General features: G+C 41.2%; 1 protein-coding gene and 1 long non-coding RNA gene across 3 annotated transcripts in view; one reads left to right on the top strand and one right to left on the bottom strand.

Annotated features, from left to right (window-relative positions):
* Positions 1-2,263: 2,263 nt before the first annotated feature.
* ZFP36L1 (ZFP36 ring finger protein like 1) lies at positions 2,264-7,345 on the bottom strand. Of its 2 annotated transcripts, none has more exons than XM_081957943.1 (2): positions 6,990-7,345; positions 2,264-4,868 (listed from the first exon to the last, which is right to left on the bottom strand). In XM_081957943.1, the coding sequence occupies exons 1-2, from the start codon at positions 7,044-7,046 to the stop codon at positions 3,912-3,914; spliced, it is 1,014 nt and encodes a 337-aa protein (XP_081814069.1). In that variant the 5' UTR covers positions 7,047-7,345; the 3' UTR covers positions 2,264-3,911. The 2 variants fall into 2 exon arrangements, with proteins under 2 accessions (XP_081814069.1, XP_081814070.1); XM_081957944.1 differs by lacking the exon at positions 6,990-7,345 and adding an exon at positions 5,727-5,864.
* Positions 6,103-14,361, top strand: part of LOC309394594 — a 78,118-nt gene continuing 69,859 nt past the window's right edge. The window contains exon 1 of the long non-coding RNA XR_014175753.1: positions 6,103-6,231. This is a non-coding gene — a long non-coding RNA (uncharacterized lncRNA). The remainder of the gene's footprint in view (positions 6,232-14,361) is intronic.

Here is a 14,361-nt window from a genome sequence, read left to right as displayed (position 1 = left end):
GCGTCTTATACTCTGAAAAATATGGTACTTATTTCTTTTTGGAAAACCATACCTGTTGTATTTAGCTTTTATGCCACATGTTCTCATCTGCCATGTATTATTTCTGAAAGGTATGGTCTTATTGGTTACTTGCATCTTGCCATGACAAAAAGCTCACTCAGAACTGATTTTACCTCACCACATAAACGGTATTATTATAAACCTATTTACTTACAATACATATCCCTCCTCCTGAAAGATCCCTTATAGAATTTCTTCATAAAAGGTTCTTTTTGCCACCCACTTAAGCATTCTTTCTGAAGCCAAAGGAGATTCAATTAGCTGCTTAGGTACCACTTCTCAACTTTAAATAATCCCTTTCTAGAGTAGGTCACCAAATACATTGGCCTTCACCTTGTGTGATAATTGGAAATTCTAGAAATTGAAATGTCAACATGCTTGGGAAATACCGGATGAGAAATGGCTGCTTCTGTCAGGCTATATATTGCCACCATTGTGGAAGTCCCAGCTCACACATTGCTTCTTTACCTAACTCATAATTCAATGATACATTCATGACCTACAGATTATCCTTACCTATCTGTTATTTGCACGTTTGTTTTCCACTTCCTTCAGCTGTCCTAAATTATTCCTTCTGTTCATCTCTGCACCATCACATTAACTCCCCAGTACCAGAGTCCTTTCTGAGCTGGTCTTTTACGATTTGTGGCAATGCTCACGACAAACAGATTTTTCCATTCTTTGTGGAATCTGGACTGCAAAGGTTGAACTGCGCGGCTAATAGATGGATTTGTTCATCAATGTTTTGAAAGTACTGGATCCTCAGATACTTTATTTGTATGTAGAAACAAATAAATTGCAGATGTTTTCCCACCAGGTATCAGCCAACATCTGAGCAGGTTTGATTGGGGAAATGCACAAATTGGGCCAAATCCAATACGGTAGATCTGGATCCACCCTGTATTTCATTCCTTACATCAGAATGCCCTTAAGTTAGTTCACATGCAAGTGATGCAGATGACCAGGAGGCAGAGTACATGATGAAATGCATTCAGTCCTATTGTTAAAGAGGCTTAATGATCAGAAGCAACTATGCAGCCTAGATTTTTAAAGGGGCTTATTATAGCAAGTACTTTATCAGACCAGAACTATTCATTTTTAGATGCATTTTTTTTAAAGGCACCAATTACTTTATGAAACAAACATTGTGTGTCTGATTTCTTCTCTTTTCCTGCTTGTCTGCATATTGAAGGGAATTGTGATGGAGCCATAGTAACAAAGGCCTGCAGCCAAGGTATAAAGAACTCTCAGAATTCCTATCCACCACACACAGCGTAAGGCTAAAGGCTGGACTTTTTGTCAATTTAATATATAAAGTGTTGGGGGAGAACTGGGAAACCCCTAAGTTCAAAACCACTTTCAGCTATGGAAGCTCTTATCCCAAACTACCTTATATGCACTGGGAGAAAAACATGAAGGAGTGCTTAGATATTCCAAGATCCTGAATGAAAATCAAGATACAGCTAAAAAAAATGCAACAGCCTCTTTTACGTTTCTAAAATAATTGAGTGCACAAGCAATCTGCCTTATGTTCTCTTTGAAGCTTGCCTTTCTTCTTCTTTTGGATGAGAGCTGTGCCATTGCACTGCACAACTGGAAATAATAAATCCCAGACATATAGGAACACCAGTACTTAGAAATATGAGTGCCCATGTAATAAGGTTTATTGGGAGGAGGGGATTTCCTTAAAATATTTAGGATAATTTTTCATCCAGTGTGTGTATGCAGTCATTCAACTTGGCAAAATGGAAAAATAAAAGAGGTTATGGGGGATTTGGTTCGGGAAGAAAACAAACTAAAACAGTGACATATTATCAACAATTCCTGGAAGCATGAGATAAGGTTTGGATTAGCAAGCAAGCCATTCAATTTTTTCCATTGGAGAGGAACTAAGTGGCCTTAAAGTATACCTTCTGTATTTTCTCACCTGGTATAATTTGCTTTAAAAGCAGGAATCCCATCTGCTGAGTTAAGAATTATTCTAGGCATTAAATGATTTGCTATATTAAATGAGAGTTCTTCTACAAACAGAAGTAAAAACCAACAATAACAGTAGCTTGGCTTATTTTCATATAGATGTTTGGGACATCAGCTTTCTTAAAAATTTGTGCAAATCTGATGTTAAGAGGATTTGGCAAAGTTATCTCATTCTCAGGAGCTTCCTTTTACCTTTTTTTGCAAGTAAAACCAGTTTCACTGTCAATTATTGAAAAAACACTTAGGATTTATTGATTTAAACTGCAAACAGTCGTTACAAAAGATTCTCTTAAATAAACTCACACAAAGGAAAAAGGAAAGAAAAAGCAATGTAGTGAACAGTAATGGGAAAAATTACATTCAATGTGTTCTTTGTGCCAGTAATGTTTACCTTTAAAAGAGGAAACACTCCATTCTTGGAATACAGAAATGCAAAGACAAACTACATTTGGAATGTCTTTAGACAGGCACTTGAAACCAAAGGGTAATTTTTTTCCTTTAAATACTTACAAAAAAAGGAAGCAAAAATCTTCCTTTTCATCGTCTCACAGCACAGCTTATGCTTATACATTCTAGAGGCCAGCAGTGAAATCCGCATTCTACTGAAGTCACCTGACAAAATTCTCCAATGACCTCAGTATGGGCAGAATTTCACTCCACCTGGGAGAGGCCTTGCTGGGCAAAGGAAGTCAAAGAAGCACATGGAACTCAATTTGCAGTCTGACACAAAAAGGGGAACGATCTAAAATAAATAATCCGAACACAGTTGTTGCATTTTTTAAATTAAATTTTCATTTTTTAAAAATAAAATAACCAAAAAAAGTGTAAAGTTACAAAAATGTCATTGTAGTATAATATATTAAACTGTGGGGAAGGGGAAAAAGAAAGACTTCACAATCTTAAGATTAATATGGAAGATCATAATTTAAACATAAAAGAATATATTCTATGAATTCATCATCCAGATAAATATGAACAAAATTAACAAAAAGCATAGGTTTCAGCAATAAATACGTTTTGATAAGTTAAATAAGCTTTATATTGTTGTGCAGTGACAAGCAAAATTTGCTCTCCAATTTCTGAAGTTATACAAAATTAAAAACCCAGGGAAAAAAAATAAAATAAAAAGCTTGGCGTGAGTGCTCTATGGATAGGTCTATTGTACTCTAGAGCAAAACCATTAAAGCTATGACTACTGGAACTTTGTTTACACTGAACTTGCATGTGTGGAATGAACACCGTTAGATACCCCTCCCCCTCCCCACTTTTTGTGAAGATGTCACATGTACATGCGGAGAACTTGTAGCACCAAAAGCAAGTCGTTCAATGTCCATCTGGCTTAACTCTCCATTTACCAAGTCCCACGCATGTTGAACTGTCCATTCTCAACTGTTCTTCTGGCTGACCTGAGTTGATTCAGGCAACAAGCCTTTATAAAACATGGAAGGGGGCTGGATGTTAACAGATGTCCACCTGCCATGTGTCTACTGGACACAGGCAAAGGAAGGGAAGACAAAGGGAAGAGGTTTCCGCATCTGAACTACTGCTCGTGACAGGAGTGGTTAGTTCTAGATATCCCTCCTGCACACCTGGAAATGCAGAGCTCTATAGATGCTGCTGGTGCCCTCTGCAGCTGGAGAGGTAATATAGTCACAGTGAACATATTAAAAGGCACTACACTTGTAAACGTTATCACTTTTTTTTTTTTTGTAATTTGGCACTTGCGGTTTCAGCCAGTGTCTGGACTCTAGGCAGGTGGACAAGCTTGGAGTTAACATCAAACCCAAAGATGCTAAGGGAGATTTAGGAGAGGAAGGGAGCTACAAGCTTAACATTGTAATACATGTGGGAAGAGGCCAAAAGGCAATACCAGATTATTCATCAGAGATGGACAGTCTGCTGAAGATGGGAAGACGTCTTGAGGTGTCCAGGATAGGAGACTCCGAGCCACTGTGGCTACTGCTAGAGCTGCTCAGATAACCTTCCTGGTCAGAGAGGGAGCCCTGTGGACTCGGAGGAGAGTCAAACATATTTGGGGACTCAGACATGGGTCTAAGAAGGAAAGCAGTGGGCGAGCCCCCCCCAGGCACCTGCATCCCCATACTAGGAGCAAAGAGATTGGTCAGCTCCTGGCTGGAGAAGGTGAATGGATTGCTGGCACAGTCAGGCAGAGTAGGAGAAACCAGGAGGTCATCAGCACTTATGATGGGCGGAGGGGTTATTGAGGTGGGGCTGTCCAGCAGCCCATTGGCAGCAATAGCACTTGGGAAGCCAGCAAAGCTGAAACTGTGTTGGAGGCGGGGTCTTTCAGCCATCACAGGCTCTCGACCGCCACCAGCTACAGCCCGGCGCTCCTCAGCATTGTGGATGAAATGACAGCGAGGCCCATAAGGGCAGAAGCCAATGGTATGGAAAGTGCGACAGAGCTCCGTCTTGTACTTGGGATGGCGGGTCAAACTTCGCAGCTCATGGATGCCGTGAGCAAACTGGCACTTGTCTCCGTATTTGCAGGTCCCATTCTCCTCAAACGGGCGGCAGAGCTCCGTCTTGTAGCGGCTTGAGTTGACTTGCCCACCGGGCTGCTTTTGCTGAAGCAGGCGCTCTCCACCTTCGGAGAAGGGGCGGTCTCGAAAGCGGTTCTCCCTGGGCCCCAAGGCTGGGCCTGGCTCTCCCTTAAGGCCGTTTAGGAGATGGGTCTGATGGAACTTAGAATTGGGCAGGGTGACAGAATGCCTCCTGGGGAAACTCCCGCCAGCTGGAGTTCCTACCGCCTTCCTGTCCAAAAGACACCCTCCAGCAGCAGAGGGGCCGTAATTCAGCATCTTGTTACTCTGGAAGGAGGAAGTAAAAAAGCAGTCAGCAATCCAGCTTTCAGCTTGACTTGTTTATGCCCTTAAACCTGACCATTCTACTACCCTTTTTCCACAGCTGCACAACTGATTCGTCAACAGTAAAATGACTAAAGCTCTCTTCTGCGCCAAACAGGTCAAACTGTAGGAAGCACACACCATTAATCACAAGCCATGAAGCAGCAAACAACTAAGATTTTCAATGGTTTTCCCACAGGTTCATATTTACTGTATCAATGAAACACATTTTGATTTGGCCTACACAAAGGTGTACCACCATACAATAGGAAGAAGTATCAGCCATAATCTGACCATTATACCATAGTACTTCTCCCTGAATACTGGCTGTAGACTTCCTTAATTTATGCACAAGAGCTGAACTTCATTTTAACACAATTCCTCCCCAAACCTCTAGAGGGGAAGAACCAGATCTTTTCCACCAATACTTTCAAGTCTATTTTTCCAAGAACCCAAAATGTAATTCTTGCTGAGGAGAACCTATGCAAGATTTATATAAGAAGATGTGAACTTTGGGATAGACGTTAGTTAAAATTTCTTAATTAGTATCATTGTGACACTCACTCACTTTGTGCAAAGAAATTACAGTTCATATGATTCATACATGACTGCTTAGCTCTAAAAATTCCTTTCCAGTTAAGTTTTCTGACCCTAGAGGGATCTTTAAAAAAAGTTCAAGCAACTTTCAGTTTGGGTACATGTGATCTCAACCTAAAACAACTTTTATTTCCAAACTTTGTGTCTATATTATAAACATTTAACAAAAAAAACAAAAAAAAAACAGAGGGAAACCAAATGCAGAACAACTCCCACGCTGCTCACTTTTGCAAGCGGTTAGCAACAGCAAAGGACGCAGAAGCCCAAGTTGTGGAATCCGTCTCTCAAAAATTGAGGAAGTCACTGGCTTTTCTTCCCACTGCCTTAAACACCAAAGCAATCAACAACTCTTCACAAACTTAAGAAATGCATACACCCAGCGACTTCGGCTAAACAAAGATAAGCTAGCGAGAACGAGAAAAACGTAGCCACATTGAGTGGGCTGAGAGATAAGAAAAGCAAACTGCAGAAAAAGCGAGCTAAGTAAGCAAGGCAGAAAGCGGGGAGGCGGCAGGGGGCGGGGTGACTAGCCTGTAAACGGTATTTTGCAAAAGCCTGAAAGCCAGAGCCTCCCTTCCCCCCCCCTTCCCGTCGCCCATCACGCACGGCTCGAGTTCCCTTTCCAGCAAGCCGAGACCGTAAGCGTGAAGCAGCGGCGCACCAAGCTTGCGGGAAATTCGTGGCAACAGCCATCTTACTCCCCCCCCGAACAAACGTGGTGTGCAGCCAAGTAAGTAAATCCCAGCAAACTTTTCCAAAACGACACAAAGCGGTTCGCATGAATCCCAGAACACGAGCACAAACGGGCTGCAAAGGGGTTGCAAAATGTGGCTTTGTTGCATTCCATCACATGGGGAGGGGGGGCGGCCGAGAGGAAACACGCCTTAGTCCCAAGTACCGAATTTAGGATGAAGGGGAGACGCTTCCACCAAAATCTACTGCTTCGCACACAGTTTAACCATGCAATTTTATTTTTAAATGGGAAAACTTTTCCGAACTTTTCGGGTGAATGGCGCAGCCATTCCAAACTTGTTTGAAAAAAGAGGAGGGGCGAAGTTATTGAAAAATCTTAGGAGAAGTTCAATTTTTAAAATCTTGAAATAAATTCTCTAAATAATTCAAGGGAGAGTGGAGCAAAACAAGAAGCAGAACTACTCAAAGTCAACTGTAAAACACTTCTTCACCCACCCACAGAAAGACTTAGCGCTACAGCAATTCAACTAAGATTTGGGGCTCACTAGACAACTTTCCCAAGTAGCTTCTCAGCTCTCAGAGCGGTTATTAAGGCCAAAAATACATCTTATCCTGTTTTTTAACGTCCTGTCCAACTTTTTTTTTAAAAAGAACTTGTTGAATTTGGAGGGAAAAAAAGGCAAGAGGGCATTAGATGTAGAACGAGAGAAAAACCCTGTTTACTCTCCCGAAGCAAAATCGGAACAAAAGCTTTATTTAAAAAGTTTTAGAAGAGAATGCGGGACGTTAACTTACTTTGCATAAAACTTCACTCAAGTCGAAGATTGTTGGAGACACGAGGGCTGTAGACATCTTCAACTACCGTAGTACAAAGAGGAATTTAAAAAAAATTGGAGTAACTTTTTAAACAGAAAAACAAAATGATTCAGTGTTGTAAAGGCACAGCCTCCAGTTTCCCTGGGACGGACTCCCTTTTGCCCCCTCCAGCTCCAACAATTCCCCTTTCTCGTTCCTTCCAGAAGAACTTACCAAAAAGCTCGATTTATAAAGTTTCAGCTCTTACGCCGTGGGAGGAGTCCTAACTTCATTTAAATGAGAGAGGCGGAGGGAGCTCGACGACGAAGGAAGAGGGGGATCACCCAGTGGGGTCAAACCTACCCAAAGCCCTTGAGGGGGTGGGGGAAAGGGAGGGGTGGAAAGAAAGGGGAGGGCCTCGAAGCTCTTGTTTTTAATTTGGGGTGGGGGGAGTTTTGAAGAGAGTAGTGTTTGTACAAGTTACCTCTAATTAGGCGGCGAAGGAAGGGCTAGTTAAGCCTCTTTTGTCGGGACTTGAATGTAACATGTGACGCTATTCGCTGCACCCGATGCGGCGGCTCCCCTCCTCCCTCTACTTAAGGCGGGATCAATTGTTTCTTTGAGAAGTTTTACAGGGCTTGTGAGCGGGCGCGAGGGCTCAGGCAAAAGTTTGGCCTCTTTCACTTTCTTCGGGTCCTTCCCCCCCACCCCCACCCGCTGCTGAGAGGATTTGGGGTTTTTTTTTGTGACTGCCGGATCGATACACTGCAAGTCATCTCGAAGGCCGGGGGTGCTGGACGCCCGTCTTTTAAGGGAGCCAAGGCTAGCTGAATCCCCTCGGGAATTTGCTTCCGAGTAAGCAAAGCAGGAATGGGTGCCGGCTGCGCGCTTACTTTCTAAACGCGTTTACTCTGAAATAGGCTGTGGTCAAAGCAAGGATGGAGGGCTTCATGCATCTCGATAGGATCAGAACATTAAAAATCAGGAACTCGCGTGCGTTTCTAAGCGCCGACCATGGTATGAAGAAGCGACTAGACTTGAAAGTTCAATCGAATCTCTTCCCCCCTCTCCCGCAACTACTTTTTAAAAATTAATATAAATTAATTCTTTAAAAAGTCTGGCGCCAGAAACGTTTTGTGTGCGTTGTAATGTAGAAATGAAATACTGCGATCAAGTTTGGGAGGAAAAATTTCGAGAAAATTCCACGAACCATTTTGTCCAAATTCCTGCTGGAAAAATGACTCGTGGAGTTTTTGTGTCGTCCCCCCCCCCTGCAGTGTTTACAGATATTCTTCTATTGCCACATTGCTAACGTGCGTTTCTGCAAAGGGCGCTTACTTTTTTTTAATAAAGTGCTTTCGTGTTCATTTGAACAGCAGACTTTCCAGTGGTTGCATTTTTTTAAAAAAAATATCTGGCCTTCCCTCCGCTTTTTTTAGTGGAGTATTATGTCGGATAGTTTTCCCGACCGAGTCGAGTTTTGTTCCTTAACTTTTGGCGCGATTCGAGCTGGGGAAAGGGACACATGCATTGGAACGTGACTGACACCGCGATTTGCATCTGGGAGGGGAAGGACGTTGTCGGCTTGAATTCTTCCCGTCCTCCGCCCCCCCCCCTCGCGCGCAGTCTTTTAAGTTGTGGAGGAAAGGGCTGGGTGGTGGACCGAAGCGGAGCTGGTAATACTTCCTTCCTCTTTCCATGTGACTTCACCTTCAGAGGCGATTGCGGCACGACACTTCAGAGCTCTCGGCCTGTTAGGAAACGCGGCGCCGTGAGTGCAGTTTCCATCGCCGCGTAATGAGACCACTTGCTAAGCCACATTTTCTCGCTCGCCTCTCGAGCGCACCATTTTGGTTTCTGAAGCCTTTGGTTTTATGTCTGAAGCATGTGTACATAATGCAAGTTGTATCTCCATTTTCCATCGCCCAAAACCTTCCCGCCTTAGGCCGGCTTGCATCTCCGCTTTGATTTTAATTCGACTGCCTCGATACATACTCAGGCGTTGCCTTTTTTCCCTTCCCTCCGCAGCGTTCCTTCTTTCTGTCTCATTGCAAGTGTTTATGTGCTGGGGGCGAATCCTTCCCCCATTTCAGTGCCTCAAAACATAGGTTGCTTCTTACTGGTTAATTTAAAGAGGATGTCAGCCTTTGCGGATTTCACAGTCGTCGTCCCCCCCCCTCACTTTCCATTTGGCAAGAACATGATTTAACTTAGTTTTTGTTATGTTGGAAAATATTTACAATATTCAACAGGTGCAGGAGAACCTGGACACTGAATTTAACTCTGTGCTGAGGAAACCCTTCAAATAAAGATTTACAGAAAATGAGAAAGAAACTCGGAAGGGATCCCTTCCTTTTGGAATGTACAGATGCCAGGCTTATTTTGGCGACTCTGGAAAATGAGTAGAACCAGCGATGCCAAAATGTTTTGCTTTAGAGCATTGGTAAAGGAGGGGGGAGTATATTTTCTAGAGCAAAAACTTGATTGAAAAGTTAAAACTTTGTACCCCAACTCTTGAAATATGTACCATGCCTGAGCTGCAAAAATCCAGATGAGAACTAGCTGTGAAGAAATGCAGAAAATACAGCCATCCAGAGTTTTACAATCCAGATACAATATTTCTGTTTGAAGACCTTAACAGAAAAACAGAAGCTTTCTTTAGAAATACACCCTCGGAATGCAGTGGCTCTTGCTTCTGTGTAAGAATGCTCTTCTGCACTGATTTCTAAAACGTGATAAACTTCCAAGAAATCATGAATTCTGTTAAATGTCAGTTCTGTGAAAACAGGAATGTCATCAAATACATCTTCCGACTTCCTCCCTGTTTGTTTCAGTCTGGCAACAAATGAATACTTCTGCAAGCCCCTTCCTCAGCTGTTTAATACTACTTGGTGGCCCCCCACAGGAGCACTTAAGTAGTGTTCATAGCTTCACAGCATTAATGCAGAAGTAAGCACTATTGGTATCTACATGATAATACCGAGGAGTGTAAATGTTGTCACAAAAGGGTTGGTACTGTGGTTGTACAATAACAACAGCTGTATAGCTGTCTCAGTTGTAGAACAAATTGTGACTTGGATAGAGCAAGCATGACTTTGGCATAGAAGCACGGACCTGGGTATAAAGCTTGCAGTTTGTAACAAATATGAAATAGACTTGACTACATTAGTAGGTTTCATCAGTAGTTAGCCCATGAAAATACGTATTTGCAAGGGTAAACTGGCTCCAGAGATTCCTGAACTGGTTCAGAAAGAAGACTTCTAATTTCTGTTACTTGGGTTTGAATGGTTTCTAAGAAATCTCGAGAAAATAATTTCAGTAGTGAAAGTGATGTCTTCTAAAAATTTTGCTTGGATTGTATCGTTAAAAACTGATTTGGTAATTTATCACAAACCATGTTTTAAGTCTTACTCTTATAGTAATTTAACCCTCTAAAAATCCTACGATTTATTTAGGGTATGGAGTATGTGTGCACCTTCAAATCAGTTTTTTACTCTTGACAATTGCCTGGACTAGGGCCTACACTTTTCTTGGCAAGATTTCAGAAGTGGTTTGCCATTTATTTATATTTAATTTATTTGCCACCCATCTTAACCATGAGGTGACTCTGGATGACTTACAATGTTAAAGACATTGCTTCCTGTCTAGGACTGAGAGAGTGCAACTTGCCCACGATTACCCAGCTGGCTTTCTGCCTAAGGCAGCACTAGAGCTCATGGTCTCCCAGTTTTTAACCTGATGCTATAACTATTACCATGCACCAAACTGGCTCTTCTTAGTCTGTGGCTTCCCTAAATATTTGATGAGCCAGAATCCATTGGAATCTCCATATTATGAATCTTATGTCACAGAAATGATAAGCATTTCCAATGACCTTAATGCTAAAAGATAACAATGGAACGCGCTTCCTTAGAAGAGAGTCCAGGAGTTACAGTATGTCATGGTGGAGTAAACAAGGAATATTCCTAAAGTAAATGAAAATATTTCTGCAATACTCAGATCTCATAGTGGAGGCACTAGTAAAAGAATATGATCAGCTACTTCAATGAGTTACCTCTGTCCCAGCCCAGAAGTCCAACTACAAAAGCAACAGGAGTGGAGTTTCTGAAGAGTTCCCAATAAAGTAGTACCATGTTTCCCCAAAAATAAGACAGGGTCTTATTTTCTTTTGACCCCCAAAATAAGTGCTTGGCCTTATTTTTGGGGAGATATTACTTTAGAGGTGCAGGAGGCGGAGAGCATGGCCACCCCATGTCTGCTACTGTGTTGCAATATTTTGGGGGAGGGCTTATTTTCAGGGGGAGGGCTTAATTTTAGCCCATGCACTCAAAAGCCCGATTGGGCTTAGTATCCAGGAAGTTGTTATTTTCAGGGAAACTGGGTATGTAGAGCTGAAAAGTTTAGAGTTAGAGGAAGTTCAGCCATTGAAACACAGGAGGCCTTTCCAGACCAATTTGCCTGCAGTGGTGAAAGTGTAAAAATGACAGTGGGCAATCTGAATATCCATTGATCATAGAAAAGAAAGAAAATTCCCAAGGATAATAAAAGGATTGGTAGAAAAAAGATAGTGTTTAGCTGGAAAGTTCTGTACAAATTGAAGCTACATCCTGGGGCAGAGATGTATAGTTACCCTAATATTGGCATAGGAAACTTCCATGCGTGTCCTTAAGGGGGAGGGAAGTAAAAGGGAGAAGCGATGTATGTAGGGGTACAGCAACCATTACTGAACAGGATAATATAAAATTGATTTTGCCTTTTAAGTACCCCATGATAGATGAGATTCATTTTTTTTTTGTTTTCCATGCCCCCAAGTTCAGGTGCCTATGAATTTGGGGGACAAGAGGTACTTATGTAAGTGTCCTGCCTCTGATTACTTTGTAATTTATACAGCAGATATTTCCTGCTAACTTGAATAAAATAACAAGAGATGGTCCTGAGGAATTTCTTCCAAGATAATGTTTGTGGCAAGGCTTTGTCTTGCATTTTGTACAAAGAAATGTGCTGGGCCATTTGAAGACTCACTTAACTAAACCACAAGGGAAAAGTTGTTCATGAAAAGCTATGGTTTTGTTTGGTGTTTGGAAGTCCTGTGCACCGTAATGACAAAGAGCTTCTCAAACTGAAGCTTAATTGAAAAGGGTTCAGAATTAATGCAGCTGGAAGGGCATCCTCAAGAAAAATATGCCATTTTGGGGTGGCTTACAATTTGGGAAGAAATAACACTTTCTGGATTTCAACTTTACTTAACCAGCCAATATCTGTTCATTTAGCATAATGCAAAGAGAGAAACCTACCTGATGCATACAGCCTGTTTAGATTTTTCACTAGACTTCTTTAAATGTTCATGTTTCAGGCATGTTGTGTCTCTGGAAAGTGCCCATTTCTCTTACGTTGCTACATTTCTGTGAGTCAAGCATTACAAATATGTCAGGAGGTACTGAGTCAACCTGGTCATTTTTGGAAGAATCTTTATAGAAAAATCATGTGCTGTAATTATGTTGACTTAACACCTGTGAATAATACAAAAGTATCAAAGAAGAACAGATTAGATGACTTCATAACAAATGATGTTCTTAAGCCAGCTGATAGTAAGAGGATTCACCAATTTCTCAGAAGCTGGAAACTCTAGCTGGGAATTATGGGAGCTTTTATCAAACAAATGTAAAAGGCAAAAAGTTTGGCAAGACTTTCAATTGCATACTCAGCCACCAGAAACTGGTTCTTAAAATTTTTCTTTATGCCACTGTGTTTAGAAAAATGCCTGTAGGCAAGCCATAAGACTTCGCTCCCACACGCCCCTCTAGCAATAAATTGTGATAATTTTTCATGATTGCATGATATATTTGTCTACATTTCTAGGAGGCAAATTGTATAGAAAATAAAATTACATATCATTTAGATAAAATATATAGGTGTACAAATGATAAATTCAAGCCCTTCAACAGACTGGCTTGGAACATGCAGGAATGCATACGAAGCATCTCTTTAGATTAATAAAGTGGCCACATTTTTTCCAAGGCTGCTTTGGTTACTTTGGAAGCTCTTTTCAACTGCTTCTGCATGTATGTGCATGTACAGCTTCACTTTTCCCAGCATGCAGAGAGAACTCGGGGACCTCTTTTTTTCAGGATCGTGTGGCTGTTTCAGAAGCTGCCCCTGGGTGTTTTCTGCATGCTGAGAAAAAAGGAGAGCTGAGTGGCTGTGCATGAATACACACGTATTACGCAGCTGGAAGCAGCTTCCGAAGCAACCACATGAGACTCTTAAGATAAGGCTGCCTTTAACAGTTTGAAAACAGATTCTTTGTACGTGTTCTTGCACATTCTGAAGAACCCTGGTCAGAGGAATTGCACTGGCTTAACGTATATTCATTACAGCAATGTAATGGAAAGGAAAGCCTAGGTGTAAAGATTTAGGACTGTTTGTATGTGGGGAACATATAAATGAAATAAATAAATGGCCACTTAACTAATACCAATAACAACCACTTAGGAAAACTGACATTGAATCTTTCCCAGTTTTTATGCTCTGAGCCAACATTTTAGAAGCCCTGTTGGCTTCTGTTGCATGATAATGGAGAGTGCAGGTGTAGCATTTAACAGCTTACTTATTTTATATAATACTTTATAAAGATTTTAAATTCGAAGGCTAAATACTGTGGAGGGGGCAGTATTGGAAGGTCTGACGAGCTGTATAACCAAACCGTGAAACAGGTTATAGTGGTAACAAGAAGATAGTGATGGAAACTGCAGAGGTGGTGTTTTGAAAGAAAAAAGAAAGAAAGAAAAACTGAAGGGCAAAATATGTTCCTTTTGGGAACAAATTTTCTGTATTACGTGTATACCACTTCATAAATTAAGGTTTGCAAATACAGTAATTGTTTGGCAGCATTAAGTGGCAATAATTTTAGGCAATAGAATTAGAACATTAGGATTAGCACATAATTCCAAGACACACCCTTTACAAAGCAATTCTGGAGTCATTTCTCCACAATAACATGAACAGACCATTTTTACATGGAATTCTTATCCATGTTTAAATTAACCATGGGTCATGGAATTAACCTATTGGGGTTTATATGAGAGGTTGAACCATATACTAAGCACTGAAATTAGGGTCACATCACAAAATACACAAGGGAAAATGTGGTTAATTGATCAAATAAAGAACAGAAAGGGGTGTAATATGTTCCAGTGGAAATAGTAACACAACAGTTTATGACTTTCTATACGGTAAGATGTTTAAAATGTTGTTTCCTTGTTTTTAAACATGAATTGTATTGCCTAGAATTCAAGTTTTGGTGGAAAATTTATTTTGCTGCAACATTTAAAATGCTTTGCTAGAGAAATGAGTGGACAGAAATAGCCAATTT

This window comes from Natrix helvetica, assembly GCF_964273705.1.
Source record: "Natrix helvetica genome assembly, chromosome: 1".
Classification (NCBI taxonomy): Eukaryota; Metazoa; Chordata; class Lepidosauria; order Squamata; family Natricidae; genus Natrix; species Natrix helvetica.
The sequence above is the reverse complement of the archived record's forward strand: the minus strand, read 5'-3'. Positions and strand labels throughout refer to the sequence as shown.

What these genes read in the sequence shown, in the direction of transcription:
- ZFP36L1 (XM_081957943.1), bottom strand. Translation starts at nt 7,046, where the DNA reads ATGTCTACAGCCCTCGTGTCTCCAACAATCTTCGACTTGAGTGAAGTT. An exon ending in TGAGTGAAGTTTTATGCAAA is followed by an intron (nt 4,869 to 6,989) that starts GTAAGTTAACGT and finishes TCCTCCTTCCAG; the next exon opens with AGTAACAAGATGCTGAATTA.